General features: G+C 37.9%; 1 protein-coding gene across 7 annotated transcripts in view; it reads left to right on the top strand.

Moving 5' to 3' along the window:
- The window catches only part of lrch2 (leucine-rich repeats and calponin homology (CH) domain containing 2), a 134,599-nt gene extending 119,044 nt beyond the window's left edge, over window positions 1-15,555 (top strand). For all 7 annotated transcript variants that reach the window (XM_078547276.1, XM_078547278.1, XM_078547277.1 and 4 more), the window contains 3 exons: window positions 594-671; window positions 5,696-10,330; window positions 10,381-15,555. In XM_078547276.1, coding sequence (XP_078403402.1) covers window positions 594-671; window positions 5,696-5,815 — 198 coding nt within the window. In that variant the 3' untranslated portion in view covers window positions 5,816-10,330; window positions 10,381-15,555. The remainder of the gene's footprint in view (window positions 1-593; window positions 672-5,695; window positions 10,331-10,380) is intronic.
- Window positions 15,556-16,949: the final 1,394 nt, after the last annotated feature.

Below are 16,949 nucleotides of genomic sequence, written 5' to 3' on the forward strand. Positions count from 1 at the left end.
GTGATGCAAGTTGTTCAACATCTTTGTTGAAAGGAAAAGGAGGGACTTACACATAGATCTTCATTCATGATCTCCAAATGTCCCAAAGCACTTTGCAGCCCATGATGTACTTTTTCCAATTGAGTCCTTGATGTAGAGAGACATACTGCAAGTTTCCACACAGCAAGGTCCTACAAACAGCAATGACCAAACATTATGTCTTGGTGATGTTGATTGAAGGATAACTGCTAGCAAGGACACTGGAAAAGCTCCCCTGTTCTTCACATTGTTCAGTGGGACCTTTTACATTCACCTGAAGGGGCAGACCAGGCCTTGTTCAATGTCTCACTTGAATCAAGTCCAGCACCCCTTGCACTGAAGCTTTGGTCTAAATTGTATACTAAGCTTCTGAAGTGGAGCATAAACTCCTGACTTGACTCACATGCGGGTGCGGGCTTCTCAACTTTCTTATTGGTGAAGTGTAATTTTTTTTTTGATGCTTCATGTTGATTAGTAATATGTACCAAATTTTAATGGGTAAGTTAATGCAGCCTTGTAAATTTTTTGTAGAAAAAAGCATGTATTGTAATAGCTTAATTTTCTTTACTCTCCAGCCTAAACTGAGTATGGCAAAGTGCAGAAGGAATGTCGAAAATTTTCTTGAGGCTTGCAGAAAATTGGGAGTTCCAGAGGTAATATTTCTGTGGTGCAAGTTAAATGCAGTGTGAAGTCCTGGAATTTAACACTCAGTGCCTTAATTTGAATTTGAAAAGCTTTAATAGAGCATTAAATTGTTTTTGGACTTTTATAAGTTATGTAGAGACAAAGTGCCATGGAGGGAAATCACTGAAATGGTGTCGATTGGTGTTTTTAAACTCTTGCAAATTACTGCATTGATTTCCCACTTGCATGCTGTACACGAGGTAAGCCTCCAACTTTTGGTCAAACATGCTAAACACCCAATTTTGCTTTCTCTGCTTTGAGTTGTGGGGCTTTCCATGATTGCCAGAGTTTTCACCATTGCCTTATTTAAGGTGCAACATCTGAGACTGAAGAAAGTCTTCACTTCCTGAATTGCATATCATGAAATCATTAGAAACTGATCCACAGATTGAATGAATTTGCTCCAAAGGGGGCGCTGTAAGTTGATACAGTTCTTATAACACAAGTAATCTAGGTCAGAGAGGAATTCCTCTGAAACGGAAAGATGTTCCTAGCCAGCCACAGATTGACGTTTGAGACAGATTCAATTCCACCTCCTCCAACAAGGAAGAAAGCTTCAGTCTTCCTGGGAGCTGGCAGTCTTCCGAGGGCATTGTTGGCCATGGGTGATAAGTTATTTCCAGTATTGCAAAATCAACCTTGAAACATCTTGGCTTCCTTTCAAAATTGCTGATACTAACATTTTGGCTTACAATTTTGGCAGTTATTACAGAGGAAAAGAGTATGAAAGTAGGGAAGTCTTGATACAACTATACAAGGTTCATTCCTGGGATGAAAGGGTTGTCTGTCTTATGAAGAAAGTTTGAGCCTATAATCATTAGTGTTTAGAATGGGAGATGATCTTAAAGGAGCTTAATAGGTTAGATGCTGAGAGGATGTTTTCACTTGAGGGAATCTAGAACTAGGGGCCATAGTTTAAAAATAACGGGTCTCCCATTTAAGACCGAGATGAGGAAGGTCATTAGTCTTTGGGATTCTCTTCCACAAAGAGCAGTGGAGGCCGGGTCATCGAGTATATTCGAGACTAAATTAGACAGATTTTTGATCTGCAAGAGAGGCAAGTTAATGGGGGGCATACAGGAAAAATAGTTAAGGCCACAAATTAGTGTGATGAATTAAATATTTTTTGGATGTGTGTAGGGGTGTGTGTGTGGATCCAGAATAATTTTGCATCTATGGGAGTGACCTCTGGTTGACTGAGATTGTAACATTTAAGGTACAAGAATGTGCCCAACTTGGATGCATCAAATTCTACCTTGGAACACCACGGACTTACCGCGGAACTCTGTTAGGAGATATTAACAGGTCACACTGATTATTTCAAGGAGCAGAGAGTACAGTAACCTCTGGAGAGGAAGGTTGGCTCCATGCAGCGAAAGGGCTGCCGTTGGCTATGCTGTTGAGTGGGGCTGGGGTTAAGAGAAGCCCTGGGAGACGTTGGTATCCATGCTGCTGAGATTGGGACTCAGAGGCCCAAGGGTGGTGTCAGCTCAGTTAAGGTGGCAGCTGGGGGCAAAGGAAAGACTGTGAGCAGGGGGTTCTGCTCATGGAGCTAAAGACCTGAAATCGTGCCAATAACTAGATGCTGGGGTGCAGCCTTATGAATCCAGCAGCTCGCAGTCTCTGGAGAAGAGATTGAGCAACTGGGAGGCCACCAGTTGGCGGGGTAGTTTGAGTTGGAGCAGTCTTTGAGGGGAAATTGGAGGCTACATAATAGAAAGAGGGGAGTTGAATTCCTGAGGAGGAAGACTGATTTTTAAGAAATTTTTGTGACCCACTGACATCTGGGTGGGTTGATGAGAAATTTGGGGGACTTGTCTTTATTATGTCTGCCATTTAATGCGCAGCTTGTGGTGTGTTCTTAGGAAGTAACTGGGATTTCAAAGTTCATCTATTTTAACAGCAAAAAAGGTTCCTGGTCCCTAACTGGATCGTAACCAAATCTGAGGTCTCGTCTAAGATTGTAACATCAGCCACGATCGTATTGAATTGCAGAGAAGGATCAATGGGCCTACTTCTGTTCCCATTTCTTATCTTATGATTTTGAGTTGCAGTGGTGTTATGCTCCAAGGACATAATGTCTATATCAGTTTTTGGAAGTGCTAGAATAAGCACAATCTGCCAATCAATTTTTTTGTCATGGATGGATAACAGTTATCACATAGCTGCATCAGGCCAACCAGTCTCTCCTCTGATTCCCTCCACAAACACCAGTGATTTTGGCCATGCCCTGTGAAGCTTTTTTGATATTGGGTAACCCTGATAAGGCCCTTAGTTTGTTTGATATATTTAAGATGAGCTATAGTTTGTATAATCTCTTGACTCTTCCCAATCCAAGTGTGAACAAAGAGAAAACTACTCCCTGGAAGTAGATGTTTGAATTGTTTTTTAAATTACAAAAGCAGCATCTATTCTCAAGTAGGATTTTGTTTATTTATCTTTTTCTGATTTATCATATTGGAAATTAGAATAGCTAGAATTTACTATATTCAGAATTCTCCATTCCACTTTGTGGTCTGCTACAGATTTGGTTGGGAGGTCTAAATTAATGTTGCTGAATCCAATCAAGATAATCAAATTTAGTGATAATTGGCATTTACTTGTCCTCTGCAATACTCATCTAAGACCTGATTTATAGAATGTACTGGCAATAGGGAAAGAACACAAGCCACTTGAGTTGCATGAGGCTAGGTGGCGTACTTCAGAGAATTATATGAAAATTCTCATAACATGCACTCGATTGCCAGAATGGTCCATCCTACTTCAAAGTCATCATACTCCCCAATTGAATAGTGATATCAAGGAATGACTAAAGTGCTAAATGTGACATTTTTGAAGTAAGAATATGGTTTTATCCAATCACTTTGGATTAACATGCCAGGCTGTGTTCCAAGCTTACACATAAAGCTATTAGACTATACTTACGGGGGAAAATTATTTTGAGAAATACATTAATGAGATGTGCTAGAAGTGCCAGCAAACCCCCAGTATGCTTTGCTGCAAAAATAATTTGTCACTTAATCCTGAAGAAATTCCTACAAATGTCCAGTGGCAAATAGTGGTAGAAAAGAAGCCTACTTCTGCCAATCTTCCCAACAAAGCACTCCAGTAATAACAAGGAGATGCTTCAGAAGAGCTAGTCACAGGAATCTATTAATCAAGAAGTCAGTAGAAAATGTCAAATGACTCCTTAACCGTTGCTACAATCCCACAGAAAGGAACTAGGTTTTACTTCCCACTCTATGCCTACAAGAACATGGTGCCTGAATTTGGCTCGCCAAGCTGTTACATTAACCAGTTCAAATAGTGTTAGCATTTAGAGTACCAATCTCCTATTAAAAATATGCACAGCCTGCTGAGGGAATCAACTGACCCTTTCTTGGCAAATCGCAAAAGAAGAGGAGAAACTGTGAGGTCATGAACTAATAATTCTCGATTGATCTCTTCATAATTAGAAATATTTAAGATGAGACATTGAGTATGCAAGTTGTTTAGCAGTTAGGCTTAACTGACGATGAATTATGGAGGCTACAGAGGCAGTTCAGTTATTTCACAATTCAGCATTAACTGGCCTGCTATTATTTGACAGTAGGATCCATGATCAAGATGGATATAGATTACTGAGATTAATTTGACTAGAATCCTCTGATAGCTGGCAATTTGACAGCATCAGTCAAGTCAGTTTATCGAATAGGTCAAAGTCTTTGTGCACATAGTTAGCAGTGTATCCAGAACATAGGTGACCTTGTGCTTATGAGTTGGCATAGTTGAGCTGGTTGCTTTGTCTTGCTCTGGAATAATGGTAATTATCTCTTGAGACAGTGATGTATCTCTGTCCGTAGAGGTGATATTGGGACCTCTTTGAGCTTATGCTTCTGGGTAAATTCACCTGCGTTAATAGCTCTGTTTGGAATAAGTGGCTTTAATCTCCCTTGATTAATGACACATTTGTATCTGACTGGTAATCATTCTCGCTGTCTCACAATCATCTTGCATTTGGAGGATGAGGGATGACCTGCATGTACTTGTTTTTTTTAACGGAACTTCCTTTTATTTATATTAAATAAAGTTTCAAATTTTACATGGTAGTACTAACTCCAAACTTCTCCCACTGCTTTTAGAACCAACTTCTCTCCCTTGGTGTCAAAACACCATCTGATATACACTTGATTCCTAAAGGAACTTCTTTGATTTTGGCATATTTAGTTCTAAAACAATTCTATGATGTGTATTTTGTCTAAAAATTAGATTGGCTAAGGTTTCTGCTCTGTCAGAGTTAAGTCTAAATCGTGACATTGCATGCTCAATGAAGTGGAGTTCAAACACTCTCCGATCCTGCAGCGACCACATGAGACTCGGTTTTCTTTCAACCAGTTTTATTCAAGTATATGCAAGGGAGCCGCAACCATTCCGTAAAATGGCAACACAGTTCCCCGATTAATTATGTTCCACTACTTTTGTGCTATTTTCTTATCACAATACAGTTGAGCACATCTGAATACTCAAATCAGTGCCTGACACACTGATGCTCTACTATCTCTACCCTATTGAGTTTGTATACATGTGACTACGTTTATCCAATAATTCCAAAATATGTATACATGATTATACTATCCAATCATATTCAGGCACATATTCATGGCTGTATTACCCAATCAGAATCAAGACACATACGCAAGGGCCTTGACTCATACCTGGTCCAGACTATGACTTGTGGCTTATCAAAAGCTACCTCTTTGCCCATTGTATATGGTTTTCAACCCTTTCACCTCCCCCTTCAGTGAGTATATGTATAAATGGGACGTAAGAGTGCACTTAATGCTTGAGTAACAATGACAAAATTCTCAACCAATTAAATGGCTGATGTGGGAGGGTCTAATGCAACTGGCATTTGTAGCCTAACTTCTAGAAGAGGATAACTTGTATTAGATGTGCAGACAACTGGTAGAATAACTTCAATTTGAATCTAATCTATCTGTTATTTTTCCTTTAGGATAAACTTTGTCTTCCTCATCATATATTGGAAGAAAGGGGACTGGTGAAAGTGGGTTCTACAGTGCAAGCTCTACTTGAACTACCTACATCCAAACACACACAATTATCTGCTGTGTAATTAACATTCCTTTCTGTGCTAAGGAGCATTTATTATGGTTACATTCATGCACTCAGTTGTAGTTTTACAGCCAAGGTTAAAATAAGTTTTGTTCAAAAATCATACTTGCAGAAATAATAGTTAAACTAGCATTTTTAAAGCCAATATAACAGCTCTCACTACTTAAACCAGCAATTAGATTAAATATCCATGTTTATCTGTTTTGCCAGATATTTGCACCCAGCTAGCCATAGCTGCCACACAAGAAAGAATAAGTTATTTTGTCATTTTCTCAATCTCTGCAAACAAATAGGAAGCTCCTTCCATCTAGACTTAAGAGGAAGAAACATTTTCGCAACACTATCAATTTAATTGTTCACACCATGCTGGTGATTTCCTCCTCCCACTAGTTTGACAAAATTACACTTTCGATCAAGTTTGCAGATTGTATAATCTGCTTGCATTATTAACACAAGGGAAAAGATTTTCAGTGTACAGATATTTTGGATCAGTTGTTTTGTTTGTATAATGACGCCTCTTTGGTTGCTTTGTTATTTTTGTGATTTTAGTTTAGCTTTGTGAGTTAGTAAGTTTTAAATTTAATTGGTGCCCTCTAGTGCCATTGTTTTCTCAGGGCTATTAGGTTTTCTGTGCCAGAACAACTGGTTCATACTAGTACTTTTTATATTGAGTGCCATTGAGCCTTTTAAATATCAGACATCCATGACTGTTCCTGTTGCCTCAGACTATTTGAAATTTTAATGCATGCCAGGTTTGCTTGAAACTGGAATAAATATGGAAAATGCTGAAAATACTCAGTGGGTCTGAAAGCATCTGTGAAGAGATGAAACAGTTAATATATTAGGTCTGTGACCTTTTATCTGATGTTTCCTGACCTGCAGAGTATTTACAATACTGTTTTTATTTCAGATTTTGGATTTCCAGCATCTGCAGTATTTTATTTTTGCTTTAAACTGGGTAGGGCTTGCTAATAACACAAAAATGATTGAAAGCCTTTCAGGCCACTGTGATATTTTTACTGGATTTCTTCTAATCTAGGAAAACATCAACGATCAGTTCAGTAAAAGCAACTTCAATCCTAAATTTAGAGAGGGAGTTGTGCAAGCCAAGATTGTTTAGGTGCCTGCTGTGGATATACTAAACAAAATCCTCACTGAGAATTTGTACTAGAACAAGCTGTTGAGGGAGAAGATCTTGCGCAGTGCCCTATTTGTATTGGATGCTAGGATGTGACCTGGACATCAAAGTTAGACTAATGCCATTCAATGAGGTACAACTCAGCCTTGAATTTGCCTTTCAGCTGGCGGTAAGCATGCATCAGTACTGACTGGCTGACAACGGCATCAGCCAAAGCCTCTAACACTTCCATCACAATTCATCTCCCCACTTTCAAATCCCTAATACTTTGATTCCTACCTGTAGGAAATCTCAGTGCGGATATCTTGCTACTTCAATCTTTTCCATAAATAGTAAATAGAATGTGGTTGATGCACACAAGATACAAGCTTACCTGTGGACAGGACATAAGATTGATTTCTTCACTTTTGGTTTTCACATCACTAAACAAATGCGAAAAGCAAAAACCAGTAAAACTTGGAAATGACTGGAATTGAACAGTCTTGTGTTCCTGAAAATGGAACTCCAAGAGTACTGGTGCCAGTCGTACTGGTTTTTTTGACAATTTTGAACTTTTTTTTTTCCTTATGGATAATGAAATCTGTTATGGAGGGCCTCTTTATATACTAGTGTCTGTATATTGAGCCACACTGTGCCAATACCCAGCCAGTCCACATGAACTTCCTCACTTAATACTTCATCTGCTAACCTGGCAAAGCTCTTAGGGTTGTGGCCTTCCCTCACAAGAACAAAACCTTTTAATATCTATTAGTATCTTTCAAGTTTTTGTTTTCATATATCTCACTACTTTGTGTGATTTGATTGTTCACCAACTACTTGATCATGTGTGTATCAAAATTAGAGCTCTTACTAGATCCAAATACACCTTCCTAAGACTTCAGCCAAGAATGTAAGGCTCAAGCAAGAGCAAGTTTGTGAATCACCAGAGCTAGGAGGAAATCCTTAAGTTGGCAGGGCATTCCTGAATATTTATGGAGGTTAAAATTCATTTGAAGAATGAAAATTCTTGTTTGGAAATATAATACTTATGCATTATTCATTTGCCCTTCTACCTCCATAGGCCCCTCATCCACAGAGGGTAAATTGCTGAGCAACTGCTCACTGTGTTTCCAGATTTTACAGGGAAGCTCTAATTTGTGGTTAAAAATCAAGCCTACTGTTGACTCATTTTGTGACATTTCATTGTCTTCATTTTGATTTTTTGAAAGTATTTTCTGTTTCTGTGTTATATTATTTTTGTTCAATTCAAAGTGTACCGTTTTGACTTCACACTTTCCCATTGCCTTGTCCCTTACCAGTCAATCTGACAATGACTCTTTCCAACTTCCTGCTCCCATCTACACAATGTAATAATGTACTGTGCCGCCAAACTTAAGTGTTACCTGTACGTTTAGGTATGCAGCTCTCTTTCTTCATCCAGGTAGTTGATGTATACCCAGAAAAGATCCATGAGGAAAAACCACTTGTCAAACCCTGTATACCTAGTCTCTGTCTCCTACTTTCCAAGCGTTCACCGGATGATTGGGGAACATGCCATAGTCGTGATCATTCAAAAGTAAAGGCTGTAATCAAGGATTGTTAGTCTGATCAAAACAGCTGTCCAGGATTTAAATCCCTATTGAGGCAAGTACTTTTATGAAGGGTTGCACTAAGAGGGGCAAACATTTTATTTGTATAAGGAATTTTTAATTTGAAGATTTTGTTGTCAAATGGCTTTTATTCAAACCAGTGCTTGATTGATTAAAAACTCCAGAAATGAAGTCCTCTCAGTCATGTTAACAAACTTTCCAGGTGCTCCAATACCACAGTAGAAGTATTTCAATTACAGTAAGCCACAAGTGGTGACCAGTGCAATCACAGCCTCAATCTCAGGCTCTTGAGCCAGTAGACAGTACACTGGCTAAACAGAAAGCTACTAGAGACGTGAATTGAATCAATTTATACCTGGGCTGGTGTTGAGTGGTTGGCTAATAAGTGTTAATCTGCAATTAGAAACTTGATAAAGTAGTTTTTGCACATTCCTAGGGCTACAAATAAGAGCCAGATGCCAGGTTTTTAAATATAATTTCAAGTTTGAAGCTACATGCTCTGTAAAATTTTAGAAACAGGAATGGGTCTTTTATGGAATTGCTTCGTAAAGGATGATATACCTCAGATGCCAGCAATGGGGAACTAAGCTATTGTTCCATTTTCTTTTTCAAAACAATAGGCAGATTTGAATTAGTTTCTCCAGAAGGAAAAATATTGTCTTCTCCCTGTAATATACAGCTAAAAGCCTACAGAAATTGTAGATTTAAAATGTCATAATTGAAAGTTCAAAGAAAATTACATTTTCAGGGTAATTCAAAAGTTAATGTACACAGTATTGAAACATCAGTGTAGCATGGAGTGCTTACCAGGATAGATTTTTTTTCCTCCTGATTTGTTCAGGATGTGAATCACTCGCAAGGCTGCATTTATTGTCCATCCCAAATTGCCCTGAAAAGGTGGGGTGTTGGATCTTGTCTTTGAACTGTCACTAGTCCTTGTATTAAGGGTGCCAGGGAAATTCCCATAATATTGACCTAGAGACAATGAAAGAATGGTGATCTGTCCAAGTAAAGATGCAACTTGAAGTTAATGGTGTTGCCAAGACATTGCTGCCCCTTGACAGTCTTGGCAGTAGAGGTCATGGAGTTGATAAGTACTGTCAAGGTGAGCTTGCAGAATTGCATCAGTGCATTCTATCCAGTGTGTTCAGTCACGAGGAATCTGGCAAAGCAGACTGCTTTATCCTGCATGGAGTGTAGTGTGTCTTGTGGCTGTTCCCATCTAAGAAAGTGAGTATTCCCCCAAGCTGCTTATTTGAGTTTTTGATGTGAAGAGGCCTAGAGGTGAACCACCGCCTGCGGAGAACCAATTGTCTGCTGTGCACTTGTACCTTTGGTGTTGGAGATCACCAGGATGTTGATGTGTGGGCCCTTGACAATGGTGGCACTGTTGAACATTGTCAGAGGGATGTGATTAGATGTTCTGTCATTGGAGGTGATTATTGTCCTGGTACTTGCATGACATCAATGTTACCTACCTAAACCTGGATGTTATCCAGCTCCTGGTGGAGGGTGGCATGGTCCATTTCACTATCAGGGATGGTGTGGATGGAGCCTGAAACCCATTGCTAACATTTCAGTGAAATTGGTATGTTACAATGTTGACTTTGTCAGAGTGGAAGATTGTGTGAAATGCTACAACTGAAATTAATTGTTTTTACCATTTTGATGCTTTCTGTATTCAAATGTTTTGAAAGCATCGAGAAATCGTTGCACAGCAGGCCATTTGGATTCTCTATGCTGTGAAGCATTTCTTCCCCTCTTGGAACAGATCAATTTTCCCTTCATGGTATTTGCAGCATGTGTTTATAATCATAGTGATTATTACATAAATGAAAGGTATTTGCAGCATGTGTTTATAATCATAGTAATTATTACATAAGTGGAAATGTAGATGCACAGAATCTCAGAAATTTATAGCTCAGAAGGAGGCCGTTCAGCCCATTGTGTCCTTGCCCACTGACCAGGAAATATCCAGCCTAATCCCACTTTCTGGCTCATTGTCCTTAGCCCTGTAGTTTACAGCACTTTAAGAGCGTATCCAAGTATCTTTTCAATGTTGTGAGGGTTTGTGTCGCTGCAACTGTTTCAGGCACAGTTCCAGATCCCCACTACCCCTTGAATCCCTTTAAGACTCCTATCTCTTATCCATGGGGGTCATAGATTAGAAATGGAGCCCTCAGTCAAAGGGAATAGGGCTTTTCTATCCACTCCATCTAAACTCCCTCACAATTTTATACACTTCCGTTAGGCCTCCCCTTGGCTGCATCTTTTCCAAAGAGAACAGCATTAGTCTATTGTTTCCTCATTACTAAAATTCTCTAGTCCAGCCAACATCCTTGTAAATCTCCTGTATATTATCGCTAATACCATCACATCTTTCCTATAGTGCGGTGACCAGAAATGCATGCAGTACTCCTGCTGTGGCCTGTATATAGTAACAACTGTATAACCAATATTTTATACAGTTCCAGCATAACCTCCAAGGTCTTGCCTTTATTAGCTGAAGCATAAAATATAAGTATCCCATGTGCCTTCTCAACCATCTCATCTACCTGTCCTGTCACCTTCATGGACCTGTGGACATGCACTCCAAGGCCCCTCTGTACCTCTACATTTCTTATTGTCCCACCATTTGTTATGTATCGCCTTGCCTTGTTAACTTTCCTCAAAAGCATTACCTCATTCTTTTCTGGATTGAACTCCATTGCCACTGTTCTGGCCACCAAACTATTCCATTGATATCTTCCTGTAGTCCACAGCACTCTTTTTCATTATCAAACACATGGCCAATTTTTGTCTCAAGCAAATTTTTATTTTGAAATTATGGGGTAGAAATTTGTCTAGGGTGGTGACGCAAAACAGGCAATTGCAGATTGGCTGCCCATTATACAGAATGCCTGATATTCAATCGCACTGACTGTGCACACATTTGCTACCTGAATGCACCTTTCTTACTCGACTGAATTGGCAAGTGCATCAAGCATTTTGCCTTAACATAAATAGAAGAAAATATATCTGACAGTTATTGTTCTCGCCATTGGCAGCAGGAAGATTATAAAACCTCTGGCTTAGAGTTGCAGACGTCTGTTGGAAATCATTCCCTGTTGTTTAAGGAAATAATTTATTTCTATTAAAGAGGTTTCTTGTCATACTGCTTTTGCTTTGGCTGTTGTCAAAAATATCTGCCAAAATATTTGAACAAGTTGTTGATATTACAGCTAACATCAAAATCTGGCCCTGCCACATAGAACTAGGGACTAGTTGATGGATTAGAGTTTTTATTAATTGTGAACTGGGAAGGACGTTTCTCAAGACTATAGGAATTGTTGAGGATGGCACTTAGTAATTTCTTCTCCACAGACTTTATATGGACTTTGCACTGGAACTTGCAGTAATTAGAAATACAAAATACCATACTCTACAGGGGATCTGTGATCTCTATGAACAGGGCAAGCAATGATGTCTCCTTAACCAATCAGATTGAAGAATTCTTACTAAGGCATGTGGCATCTAAACCAGGACATGTAGTTTGGAACAGTTAATTAAATGCCAAATCATGTACAGAAAGTATAATAGAGAAGGAAAGATGGGATTGGGAGAGTTGAGGCAAGTTTAAATTTTTACTTTTTTTTTTATGCCTCCAACAATAATTTAGGTCTGAAAGAATAAGACTCCACACTTTAAATAAAAAGTTTTAGTGCCAGAGAGATGGTTTGACAGTAATTCAAAATGATCATGCTGTTAAAAATTCACTTATTCTTGAATGGAGAAGCCCTAATTTTTTCTGGTGAGGCTAGTTGGTAACTCATGCAAGTACACCAACCTCATGCCATTCCATGTATTTCAATGCACAGTCTCTCGGCAAGATACTGTTACAATAAAACCTCTCGAGAAGCAGGGCAACTCTGACAGCAGTTTGCTGATTTCCACATTTAACTGTGCATGTGCAGCCACTGAAAATCGCTATCTGGTTTACTGTTTAATACTGGTGAGCACTGATAGCTTCACCATTTTTACTGCAAAATCTGGGACAGGGTGCTGGGTATTTCCCTTGGCTATCCCGATAATCTGCCAGATCTTTGGCAGAAATTGTTTTTGCGCCTTTATCTCAGGTTGATGTTGGAAAACTGCCTGCTTTCTTTTACTATATAAAATATTCATTTCCTGCCTCCAAAATCGATGGAGAGTGCTCGACTATGGGCAGAGGGGTGGGGGGGCCCAAAAGGAAAGTTAAATAATTTAAATGTTTTTTGATGTTTTTAAAGTGTTTATTAAAAGGTTAAAAAAGGAGAGATTAGATTAGGTAAAACAAAAATAAAATTTTAATGAAAGAGAGAAGGGAAAAAAGTAAGCAAGTGTTTACATTTTGTATTTGAGTTTTTTTACTATAATTAAGATTCATAATACAGGAAGTAAAGTTATACCTAGTGATTTGAATGCCTTTTACTATATAATTAATTGAAAATGTACTGAACCATTTAGTCCAGGGAAACTAGGATTTCCCTAGACCTGCTAGCAGTATGAGCTGCTGATAACCAAGATATTGAAGTTGTAGACTAAATGCAAATACAACAGATTCTGCCCTTCAATGTTTTTGCACTCTAGCTTCAATAGAACAATCACTGGAAGAATTTCCACCAGTTTCTGGTGACAACTAAGCCAGTGTCTGTTATGTTCAAATAAATGCTAAATGCAATAGCAATAACTTTATTGCATATAAGCTGACTCCTTGATGCAAACAAATGTTAGTGAATCATGAAATGTATTTAACTACTGTATAATGTTCAGTTTTATTCCAGTGAACCCTTGGTATGCCAAAAAGAAAGGATACTGTATTCTGTGCAAATAGAGGTAAACACAGCACATAAATGTTGAAGCTGGCATATTGTATCAAAGCGATTGTTTATAAATTTTAATTGTATAGTTTTTAAATTGTGCCTCGGAATTGGTTTTCTAGCGTAAGCTTATTTCCATCTATTTAATTTGGTGTATGATATTGTTTGCATATATTTTAGCAAGTCTTTTTACTCTGTTCAGAAAATATGAATCTTTAATTTATTTAATTTTAAACCGTTTTCTTTAGAGGGAATTACATTACACCTCAGAATGCAGCAAAGATTGCATATCTTCACACAAAATTTACAAATGATTAAGTTTACTTCAGTTAAACCATTATAGATTAACATTTTGTGAAAATGCTGGTTATTGGTTGGCAATACTCAACTTGAACTAATCTCTATTTTATTGTATTTCTTTGGTTGAAGTCTCAGACAGTTGTTGGAAGGAGAACTAAAAAAGGGATATTACTGGGACAGGAAACACATAGCAGTATTTTAAAAAATCAAATTTGAACTGGAGCTAAAACGAGCTCTCCAGGAAGAGACTCACTAGAGCTATGTTCAGGCACATTAGGCCCACCCTTAATCTCTACTCTAAACATGTGTGCTAAATGATATAGCCTCTCTTCCTTCCACAAATGCTATTCCATATCAAAACCCTTAATGTGCCCAAATAAGACATCTTTAATGCCTGTGCTCAACACAACTATAGTCACTTTATATCTTCCAGTTTTTTACATTCCATGAGATACACTGTCAACGTGAATTAGATATTAACATAAACGGATATTGATTGTGAAATCAGATTCCTATTGTATACAAGAGCACCAGCCCTGAAATTATTTCACATCAAGTTTTGCAAGTGAAGCTGATATGTAAATCATAAGGCTTTGTTCTCTCTAAATGGAATCTAATTGAGTGAGATTTATATCACAAAAATAGCATGTGCTTTGTATTAATGTTTTTGAAATGTTGACATTTACTGATTGTCAAATAACTGCAGAAGAACCTCTAAATTAGTAATTATTTTTCTTTGTACTTTTCATGCATCTACAAGCATATTTTTTCTGTATAAATAACTGGTTTTGTGAAATCAGTGGAGTGTAGTTTGAATAGGGAGCATTTTTATGTTACAAGAAGCATTTCTCCGAGCCTGGAGCACTTTTGTGACAATTTCATACAAAATTAAAGAACAAACTTTTGCACAAATAATAAACTGGATTTATAGTACTGTACTGTTAAATTTGAGGCCAAGATTTTTTTTTTGTAATTATTAGTCCTGCTTCAAAGATTTTTTTTCCAGATAGGACATCACCAACTTTCAAAACAGAATAAAATGTTGCTTGTAACATGTTTTCAGTGTTCTGATTCAGTTATGGATAATGGTATAGTTTCGATCAAGATTGCAGTTGTATAGATTTAAGTTTCAGCCAAGAAAATGTGGCAGTAGAGTAAATAAGGCAAAGTGACAGACCAAATTCTTGGGTTGTGGGTAGCATATTCCATAATCGCATGCAAATGTCAGACATTAACCAGCTTGCCCTATAATAATTTCAGGAAAGTATATGCCCTAGGATTCTTCTACAAGATCAGTGTATATAGAAATTTAATGTGTATATGGAAAATGTTTGTGAACAAAATTTGTAAAAGAAAAAAACACCTTTGTAATTAGCATATTTTTATTCAGCGATAATACTGGTGGAAACTTGTAATTTGCAACTAAAAATGATTTTGAATAATTGGGAATTTGATAACAGCATTTCACTGCAATTATAAAACAAAAGTATAAAGCTGTTTGATATGGACATTTGTTTCTTGCAATACAAAAAGATTGCCTAAAATCATGTGTAAATTAAAGTATTAAAATGTCCTACTTCCCTATTCTATATAGATTATTTCATGTAATGTTTTATTTTCATGTTTTAATTCAGAATTCTGTATATTTCTGTAATTTTAGCTGTCTGTACCATGAATTCAATTGTTAAACTTTCCCAAATATGTTTTCTCTTATGAAGCCTACAAATGTCTTTGTAAATAATTTGTATTACATTTTGCATGCATGGAATCATTTGACCAATCCTGAGACTATGTACATAAATGTATAATGTACAGTATGTTTCATAAACTTTCATGTTTAAGAAATAAATCTGTCTTTTCAGACAGCTGTGTTTTATTTTCCCACTTTTTCATTGTTCATTGCAGTGGTATTTAAAATGACTCCAGATGGGGTCCATCCTCCAGTTCCTTATTTCATGATATACCTTCCTTGATGAAGGTTTCATAATACCTGGACCCCAATTCCACCAACACCAAAATATTACATTTGTGATTTAATGCATTCACTATGCTTTACTTTTATTTTACTGCAGCTTCATTGCTGTGGATAAAGTGCCATAAACATTTATCTCTCCCTCTGCCATCTTCCCACATTAGGGCCCATGTCCATGTTATGGTATTAGATCAAATGCACATGCATTTTCAATTGACCTATGCCTATTGATTCAATTCTGACAATGTTAGAAAAGATAGGAGACCATTACTGTATGGAGGAAGTGCGGTAGACAACATACTGCTGAACGAAGGCGGATGCCCTGGGGTGTGCCCTGACCAGTCCCCGGGTGAGGTCCCCCAATTTGTCAACTTCCCGAACGCAACCCCAATTTTCTTACGCTTCCGGGTGAGGAAGAATGAGCTGGTTCCCTTTCTTTATTCAACCCCCCCGGTTGGTCACAAGAAGGTTAAATTAAAAATGATTCCTTTCCCCCATGGATATCTTTTCCCAGTCCAAGTGTATTTATGTTTTAGAGCCAATTTAACCGGGCTTTCTTGAGTCAAAGAGAATGTAAGTTTATTAATTACTAAAAACCTGAGGAAAAAATAACACAACACACATACACACAGATAAGAAATGAGAAGTTGAGTCCAAAGTAAAAGTTTAAAAAATATATGAATTGGTCTTTAGCTTGTCCATAAGGTGTAGATGCTGAAACGTTGTGGCAGTTAAATTAGGTAATTCTAGTAGAGCTGACTGGCAGTTGAGCAGTTGGTTTGGAGACACTTGGTTCTGCAGGTTGGCTGAAGAAACTGTCCTATTTCCTTTTTGATTGTGGCTTTGCTGACCTGCCTTCAGCAACACAAAGAGACAGCCTTTTGCCTCCTCCAGCAATAGAGATGGGGACTTTTGCCTGCAAGCTGCAGGGATGCCTAGTTGATCGTCTCCTGTTGTGACTCTTGCAGTGCACACTAGCACACACGGATCAGGCTGGCAGCTAGCTGTTTTTAACCCATTTCCTTGTATATTCCTGGAAGGGAGAAAAAAACGTGTCTTTCAACTCAGATCATCTCCACATTCTGAGATATAACTCAAACAGAAGATGGTTTCAGACGTCTGCTGAGATGTGGTAATTTGTCTTTGCAACCACGTGAGATTAAAGTTGTCTTTTGCATTTCATCTCTTCCTTTCAATTGTCTCTGTCTGAATAGGCCTTGACACCTTTTTAGGTGTAACATCCCATGTTCTCTCTGGACTAGTCGGTCAAGTATAATCCACATAGGAATTTGCCCGGA

Source organism: Cetorhinus maximus, chromosome 8, assembly GCF_964194155.1.
Source record: "Cetorhinus maximus chromosome 8, sCetMax3.hap1.1, whole genome shotgun sequence".
Classification (NCBI taxonomy): Eukaryota; Metazoa; Chordata; class Chondrichthyes; order Lamniformes; family Cetorhinidae; genus Cetorhinus; species Cetorhinus maximus.